This window comes from Dipodomys ordii, unplaced genomic scaffold (genome assembly GCF_000151885.1).
Source record: "Dipodomys ordii isolate 6190 unplaced genomic scaffold, Dord_2.0 Scaffold357, whole genome shotgun sequence".
Taxonomy (NCBI): Eukaryota; Metazoa; Chordata; class Mammalia; order Rodentia; family Heteromyidae; genus Dipodomys; species Dipodomys ordii.
The window spans coordinates 63887-72809 of NW_012267573.1; the positions used below are offsets into that span (position 1 = coordinate 63887).

The 8923-nt window shown below is 38.4% G+C and overlaps 1 protein-coding gene across 1 annotated transcript; it reads right to left on the reverse strand.

Annotated features, from left to right (window-relative positions):
- On the reverse strand, positions 1-5293 carry LOC106001671 (zinc finger protein 717-like). Its single transcript, XM_013036697.1, has 5 exons — positions 5235-5293; positions 2291-2417; positions 1004-1093; positions 134-367; positions 1-29 (listed from the first exon to the last, which is right to left on the reverse strand). The coding sequence occupies exons 1-5, from the start codon at positions 5247-5249 to the stop codon at positions 1-3; spliced, it is 495 nt and encodes a 164-aa protein (XP_012892151.1). The 5' UTR covers positions 5250-5293.
- Positions 5294-8923: the final 3630 nt, after the last annotated feature.

Consider the following 8923-nt stretch of genomic DNA (forward strand, 5'->3'; position numbering starts at 1 on the left):
TCATAAGGTTTCTCTCCTGTGTGTTTTCTCTGAGGGAAAACAGGGTGTTTCTTCTCAGTGAAAGACTTTTCACACTGTTTACATTCATCAACTACAGAAGACACATGAGGACTATATGCAGCACACATCTTACCAGGTTCACTGAAAATACCCATGCTCTGACAGCCAGTGACCTTTTCTATCCTCATCCCTAAGGAGTTCCCATTATTCTTAATCAGTTCTGACTTCTGTATGGAGCTCAAATGAAAACTTCTTATAAGTCTCACTTTTTCCTCCCCTGGTTTACTATTCATGATTGCTACTTCAGAGAGATATTTATTGTGATGTTCCTGGCAGGTGCTAATCACATCCTCCATTTCTGGGACATCTAAAATGAATAATAGAAAAATAAACAAAAACACAAATGAGATCCATAAATTCCTTAATGTGAAGATATTTCCTCACATTCTGTTACAATATTTTCAAATATCAAAGCATTGTTTTATGCAGAATATATATATTTCTCTGCAATGTAATAATTAAGAAAGTAGTATTGACATTTTACAATGGAAAATAATGTTTTTCTGTATTTCAGATTTTTATAGTTTTCTCAAGGAAATATTTACTCAAATTATTCATCTCCATACTCTTAATGCTTCCATTCTGAATCTCCCTCTATGCCCAGCACCACTGATAAGAAATTGTCCTGATCCTATTTTCCTCCTACCTGCAAAATACTAGTTTAAAATGAGATCTCCTTACTACATTTCTTATTGTCTTTTTCTCTTTATGAATGACTTCTCTACAGCCAAATTGAAGTGCTAACATTAACTACACTGGAACATCAAATTCAGTTTCTCTCCATGAGAATTCTGGATTGACAATTCCTTGAGACAAAGGATCACCTAGTTCTCTTCCATACATGACACAGGGTATTAGGAATACTATTGCTCTGTACATCTCAAGATAAACAGACCCACTGGGCTCTGGACCCAACATCACTATTCAAGATGCTTTAACTCACCTGTGAAATTCTCTTCTGAGTCTTCTCTCATCCATGGTTCTGCACCTTGCTCCAGCTTCACAATCAATATAGGTTTAGGAACACAGTGCCCTGTGAGTAAGAAATAGAGTAGAACTATTGCTCTTGCTGGGTCATCATTAATGTAATGTTGCAGACATCCTGTTCATTGGGTTGCTCCTAAATCTGGCTTCTCAATTGTTTTATTTTTTGGGGGGATGGGATCGGTTTTGGGGCCTGAACTATGAGCCTGGGAGCTGTATCACACCTCCTAAGCTCAAGGCTAGCACTCTACCACTTGAGCCACAATGCCAATTCTGTCTTTTTTTTCTGCTCTTTTGGTGCTGAGGAATCGAACACAGGGCTGCAAGCATGCAAGGCACGGGCTCTACCACTGAGCCACCTTCCCAGTCCATGGTTCCTCAATTCTTAACAGCTCCATGGTGTTTGGGGTTTATTTTGGGTTTATTTTCCCAATGTGTGGCTTGGACTCAGCTCTTTTGCTCAAATCTAGCATTCTACTAGTTTGTGTCTTGGCTACATTTCTAGTTTTTGAATGGTTAATTGGAGATAAGAGTCTCATGTTCATTTTTCTACAGTTGCTGGCTTTAAACCAAAATCCTCAGATTTCAGCCTACAGAGTATCTAGGATTCCAAGCTTGAAGCAATGCAACCTATGTCAGGTTTGGCTTACAAATACACACTTTCACACTTTCACCTACTGATTTCCAGATCATACTGACAGTAGTAATGTATATTCTATCTAGAGTGTAGATCCACCTATAATAATCACCCCAAGTCTGGAAAGTCAGTCTCCTATTAGTGGATCATAGTTTAGAACTTTTGTCCAACTAATGATTAGAAATCTTAAAGACTGAGAATAAAATTAGCTCTTGAGTTATATGTAATGAAGTTGAAGTTTCCCTTAGGAAGAAATGACACTTCCCATGGACTGGAATCTTTTTTTTTAAACAAAATGTAATGGTCAAAAGGCTTACATTTCTAACCCTACATTTAGGAGGCAAGATCAGAAGAGGCAGGCTTGAAACCAACCTGGGCATGGAAATTCAGAATATACCCCAAAACAAAAGCCAAAATAGAGTTGTGGCTCAAGCAGTAGTGTGAAAGGCAAACAACATCAAGCTCCCAGACCTGAATTTGGCTGGCTTTTATACTAGCAGTTTTTTTTTTACAAGGGAATGGACTGGAATCTTATACATAAATAACATAGTCAAATGTCTACTAAAATAAAAGCACTTGATCTTCCAAATAAAAGTGACCTTTGCTCACCCAAGGACATTAGGTTGCTATAGGTCTCCAGCATCACTTCTCTATGAAGGGCCCTCTGACCAGGATCCAGATCCTGCCACTCCTTCCTGGTGAAGTTCACAGCCACATCATCAAATGACATCAGCTTCTGTAATGGCACATTTCCATCAGGAAATTAGACCTGTGTCATGAGAATTCCAATCTGGAATTTCATTATGCTGCAGGTATGCTTTTGTCTTACATAAAAGGTTTGCAGCTGGCTATGTGATCTTTTCACTGGGAAAATTAAATAGCAAATTAGAAATATTTGACAATACATAAGCCTAGCCATTAAAATACACAGATGTGCAGGGCACTGGTGGCTTATGCCTGTAATCCTAGCTATTCAGGAGGCTGAGGTCTGAGGATCAAGGTTCATGGCCAGCCCAGGCAGGAAAGTCCATGAGACACTTATCTCCAATAAACCACCAGAAAACTGAAAGTAGCACTGTGACTCAAGTGGTAGAGCACTCACTTTGACCTGAAGACCTGAGGGACAATAACCAGGCCTAGAATTCAAGCCCCAAGACCAATAAAATGTTACAAATTCCCTAACGCATGCAAACACATTTATGCTGCTAACAATAGAGACAAGATAAAAATTCTAAGGAGACAATAATCTGGCATAATGACATAAAGTCTAAGGTGGTGTCTAAAAAATTATATTATTATTTTTGATAAAATTTTAGTTCATAGAAGCATAACAATGAATTAAACAAATATTTTCTCAGCATTTACATTTACTGCTTCATCATAAATCCTATTTAGACCTTCTATTAGCAAGTACTCTCATAAGCAAGCAGAACACATTCAGGATATCACATGGTATACAGAACATAGAACATTACTAGATCAAAGAGAAGCAGTGTCCACATGAATATTAAAAAACAGTAACAGTACTCGAGAAAGTAGCTAATGATTTATTGGGCCCTTATAAGATTTGATTTAGTTCCCACATAAAAATATCCTACGTTAACCATGCTTGGTTTAAATACTAAATATTGAAATGTGGTCATAGATACCCTGATATATCCTTCCTATGTTAAAAAGAACTGCTACCATGAAATTTTGTAAATTTCTCTAGATTCTACAATACATAATATAGGTGGGAGGGGAATAAAATATTCCTTGAGAAGATTTTCATTTTAATAGGCCTTCATGGAAGGTGGAGGCAAATTGATAGAGACTCAAGGAACACTCAAGATGACAAAAATGATAAATATGACCAAATGCTCAAATGTGTTAAATATTCCTGAGTCATTTCTCCAGTAGATCCCTAAAGATATATTTCTACTTTTGTTAGTTAATAGTGAAATTCTTCAGAGATCAAAATCACTTCCTGAGCAAACCCCTGTGAGATTTTGCAACAAATGATATTTCTAATGGAGAAAACCTCATCACTGTATTATTTTTTTTATCAAAACTACCTATCTTATACTGGCAGTGAATGAAAATATTTAAAAGTAGTGGTATGGAAAAACAAAACTGAATACCACGACAAATGAAGTTAGACCAAAGATAACAGAATCAGGTGAAATCAAATTTTCTTGTAGTTTATCAGTTGGAGGAAGGATGTACTTTTCTATATGGAACTCTGAAGTTGAGCTGAAGGGGAAAAAAGTTTGAGAGGTTGGAATTCCAGCCTGACAGCACTGAGAGAACTGAGAGCTGGCTGCAGAAGGCTTAAAAGAGAATTCTGGAGATGGTTAAGAGACTGGAGTGCAGGCCTTTTCCTTACTGTTGGAAAGATAGCATCTGAAACTGAGCTGCTGTTCACCTTGAAGGCTAGGTAAGGTGAACTTCATGTCTGCATTTTCTCTGGGCGCCAGTCTTCTGTCTCAGGAGAATAAGGAAACATGTTTTCCTCACAACCTATTGTGGCTCAGATTGTAATATTAATATAGATACTTCAATTTTACATGTTATAAATGGTAATCTTCCCTGTGTGAACTCAAGGAACTATGCTTGCTTGCTGGCAACCACAGACCAAGTGCCAGAGAGGCTTCACCCTGGTTTCCCCTAAGTCTATCTGTTTATGTTTTTGTGTTTCTCTAATTTTCTTTGTTTCTGGAATCCTGTAGAACTCTCTAGGCAACAATTTTCCTATACTATGGGTAAGAAAAATGTCAATCCTAAGAGCCATGTCAGCAACCTAAAACTAATCACTAAGAAAAACTAGTTCCCAGATAGATCATTGAAGAAAAGAAAAAACTGAGAGACATATGGAGGAAAGACAGAATGAGAAAAGTAAGAAAAAATGATTCAAAGATAGATACAAACAGAGAGAAAGAGAAAAATAACCAACACAAGTGAGTAGAAAACCAAAAGTAGAGAGAGATTACAGAGGAAAATCTTGTGAGGATACTTTAGAAAACCAACAAAATATTCTAAAACGACCATAAAGTTTAGCAACAAATATAGCCTCAGCTTCAAGTAAGACCAAGACCATGAAGTAGTCCAAGAATTATATAGGGAGAGTAATTTAAGTACATATAGGTTAATCATTCCTTAAGAACACACGAAGGTGCGAATGACCATACTATTTCAGCAATTCCAACAAAATTTCATTGAGATAGTTTAATGTTACTCATGAGGATGAGACCTGGTTGCAATCTACCCTTCACCTTCCATGACACGTAACCTGCTCGGAGTCACTACATCACATAACAGGTATGACTACATGTTATGACAAGATGAAACCTGGACATTCTGAAGGCAATCTGAATTCAACTTAGAAAGAATATAACCATTTAATCTGCTAAACCTACAATAATCTTTATCTCCTAAATCTACAAGCCATCTTTATCTGATTTATGAATATGTTCCTGAGGCTGAATCTGTGTGGTTGATATTGGTTGTAATTCTTGGACATCTTTAGGTTCATATAATGGATTGGAAAACAAATGAGAAATAAAAGAAAACTCACCAGAGATCCATTCATTCTGTCTTGCTGCTGACAATGAAGAGAAGACTCTAGAAGCACGGCTGGGATATAAGGCAAATGACGTATTCAGAAATGAATCTGTGAGATTTTCGGTCCAGAATTTTCTCCTACAAACATGATACATGGGCTGCAAAACCATAAAGCTGTCTTAGAAGAATCTTTAATGTCTCAGGCAGAACATTAAAGTCTCCAAGAAACACAAATCCAGTCCATTTCCCAGTAGATAGATATTATTAAACCAACTAATTTCTATATTTATGTACACATTAAATTGGAAAAAATGAATGTTCCCACAAATATTATTGAATACTTGAAAGCAAAAACATATCACATTTCCACAAAAAGTATTTATTACTGAATGTACTTCGGTATGTAGGAACTGCTTTTTTTAATGCAAAGGTATCCTAGGAATCCATTGGAATTTGTGTTCTACCTCATTCATTTACATATTTAAACACCAGGGAAAGCATGTATGATGTATCTCAGTAGTTTTCCCCAAAGGTAGAGAAAAAAATGTATGCAGAATATATTTCTTTTCTTATAATATTTCAACAATGGTTGTCAAATTGCACATTTCACTGTACCCATCACACACAAATGCAATAACTTGCAATTTGCCATTTAACATGCTTTGGCCAAAGGGACATGAGTAAAGATGAGGTAAACCCAGGTTTGAGAAGTCCCTAATGTTCATTTCCCTAAACAGTCTTGGGAAGAAGCTTGACCATCCTAAAAATACAACATAAAATACTGCATATAGGAGTGACACACCTGAAGATAAGCATCACCTACAAAGCATACAACCTTGAGTAAGACATATTACTTCAAGTTTTCTTCTGTGATTTTTCTTTTGAGGCCAAATGTCCCTGACCAATACTTTCTGTACTACCAGGCACAACCAACCGATAAGAGCTAGCATTAGCAAATCCTTAGATGGGACATTTAACATGAATTTGCATGATTACATACTAAAAATCATAGTGGTAACAGGCTGAATAAATTAGCAAGAAGAGGATTAGGGATTACTACATGAATATATACTTTCAGTCATAACAATTACACCACCATCCCAGACCACAGCCTTAGGTACCCTCTGATAACTACCCACTGATTTATTCCTCAATCCAGCCCATCACAATTCCTGGAAATTAGTTTAAATCTTACAACAACCCAAAGTGATTAACAGTGGTGTAGGAAAGAGTACCACGAGAATCTGGTGCTCAGGGAAGTAGCAACAATTTTTGCAAAAGGCAAGGGAAGCTAACAATATCTTCCCCTTCCTGTGCTTTTCTGCTTCTTCCCTTTAGGGCTTCTCAGAATTGACAAGGTCTGTCCATTTAGGATGGAGATTCCTATTCATATTGTGCTCTGCTTCAAACATTGCTAGGCTTTGTTCTTAAAAATACAGGATCAGCACTCACTACGCCAATATCCCATGTAGAACTGTCTCTAGAAACCGGGTCATGTACAAACGCTTGTGAACTCAAGCCAGGAGATTAAAAACTCAAGCCAAAGAGAATAAATTATCTCTAGGAGAATCGACACAGAAGCCTCAAATACAACTGCAATGTAAGAGGACTCAAGGCAGGCACACACCTCACAATTTCACTAGATTTCTTCCTATACTCCTCTTACACCTGAGAAAAGCAAATAAAGTCACATGGGTTAATAGAAGAATCCCTTGGTCTTGGAGTACAAATGCACGGCTCTTAGGCTCTACTCCTCTGGACAATCACCCAGCTTGCTCTCAGACATTTGGAAACCAGGTTCTTGCATCTGAAGGCCCAGAGGCTAATGGCAACAAAAACTACTGACCTTCAAACAAATTATCAACCCCAGTCTGGAGAAAAGCATGGAAAGGGAAGTAGGCGCTTTGGCTCAAGTATAAAGCTCTCCCTCTGAGCTGAGGAGCTCAGGAATGCTGCTTGCAGGCCCAGAGTTCACACCGCACCAAACAAATTGAAACAGAAAATGAAACAGAAACCCATGGAGGGGAGACTCCCCAGCAATTGCACAGTTCCTACCTGACATCAGTTTCAAAGCATGAGATTCCTTCAAGTTACAGCTCCCAAGTTACACTGCACAGAGCTGGGCCTCGGCCTCCTGGCTCCCACCTATGAAAGGTCAAACTGTACTCCAGGGCACTTCCAGCAGCAAGGCAAAGAAAAGAATCCAGAAGAGGCAGAATTAAAACACCCGTGGTGGGCGGGGAGAAGCATGCGCAAAAGCATCTTCTGCCCCACCTCCACCCTCCAAAAAACAAAAACAACCCAGGACTTTCAAAGAAAATATCCTCCATGGAGACTACAATTCCCACAAAGCTCGGCGCCACCCTGCTGCAAACTTGGGGAACAAGTGTGCTCTCGTTCATTGGCACTTTTCTCTCCCTGCTGTGGGTGTTAAGCTCAGTTTCTTCTTGAAAACCACTGTTTCCTCTTGAAATACATAAAACCAATCAGAATATGGATATATATGGGGAGAATTGGATGCATTGGCTTTTTGATTCTGAGTTCTAATAATGAAATTGAGGTTATGAGACTGCGTTGCTTATACCTTTCTGTTTATTCAATGCCTGCCTTCTGCTGGATGTAAATTATATCTCTGTTTTGTCTTAATTCTTTTTTAATACATCCCCTCTTACTTTACAAAGGTATTCACAGCCACTAAACTTATACGTGGGTCATTTCCCATTGTTGTAATGTATACACTGGCATAAAATAGTGAGCTTGTTAGGTAAATATGCAGCATAATACTTCTGGTGATTTGGATTTCACAAAATCTACAAATTAATTTTCCAGATACTACTCAATTCTATCTATTAAATCAAATGAGTTTTTGTTTTTTGATGAATTTTGCATTTCATTTAAGGATTTTATGTTTTGTTTTGTTGTTGGTCCTATGGCTTGAACTCAGAGGTTGGACACTGTCTGTGAACATTTGCTGTACTCTATTTGCATATCCTGTAAAAATTTCTTCAGGGATCAAGTGAAAAGTTTCCTCACAGGGATTCTTTTTTTTTTTTTTTTGGGTCCGGTTGTGGGGCCTGAACTCTGGGCCTGGGCGCTGTCCCTCAGCTCTTCAGCTCAAGGCCAGCACTCTACCACTTGAGCCACAGCACCACTTCCGGCTTTTTTCTTATGTGGTGCTGGGGAATGAACCCAGGGTCTCGAGCATGCAAGGCAAGTGCTCTACCACTGAGCCACCTTCCCAGCCCCAGTCACAGGGATTCTTATGAACATGGGACATCACCTCCATTTCCCTTCAAAGAGATAATGATTTGGGGGGGGGGGTCAGGGATGAATGCAGGAGGGATAGAAGAGTGAAGTTTAGGCTAGGCTATTTTGATGTGAAGCTTAATCACTTGCAAACCAGTCTGCTTTTGTCATTTCATTTTGCATGTGAAAATCTCTTTAGAATTCTTATCTCTTCTCTGATCCTAACAGTCCCTCTCAGTAGCTTTAGGCTACATTTCTAAGGGACCTCAGACTTAGACCTTATCCATGAAACTGTGGAATAAATCTTTTGTCTCTTGCCACAGTCCCATCAGAGCACAAGCAAGGCTCTGAGAGCCAATGGGATGATAATTAAGGAGACAGAGATGGCTGATGGCACAATTCTGCTATATTTTTCAAATGCTTGTGTAATATTGGTCTAGACCCACTGTGCCCAAA

What these genes read in the sequence shown, in the direction of transcription:
- LOC106001671 (XM_013036697.1), bottom strand. An exon ending in TAGCAACCTAATGTCCTTGG is followed by an intron (nt 1,094 to 2,290) that starts GTGAGCAAAGGT and finishes TCTTACTCACAG; the next exon opens with GGCACTGTGTTCCTAAACCT. An exon ending in GGGTATTTTCAGTGAACCTG is followed by an intron (nt 30 to 133) that starts GTAAGATGTGTG and finishes GTTTTCCCTCAG; the next exon opens with AGAAAACACACAGGAGAGAA.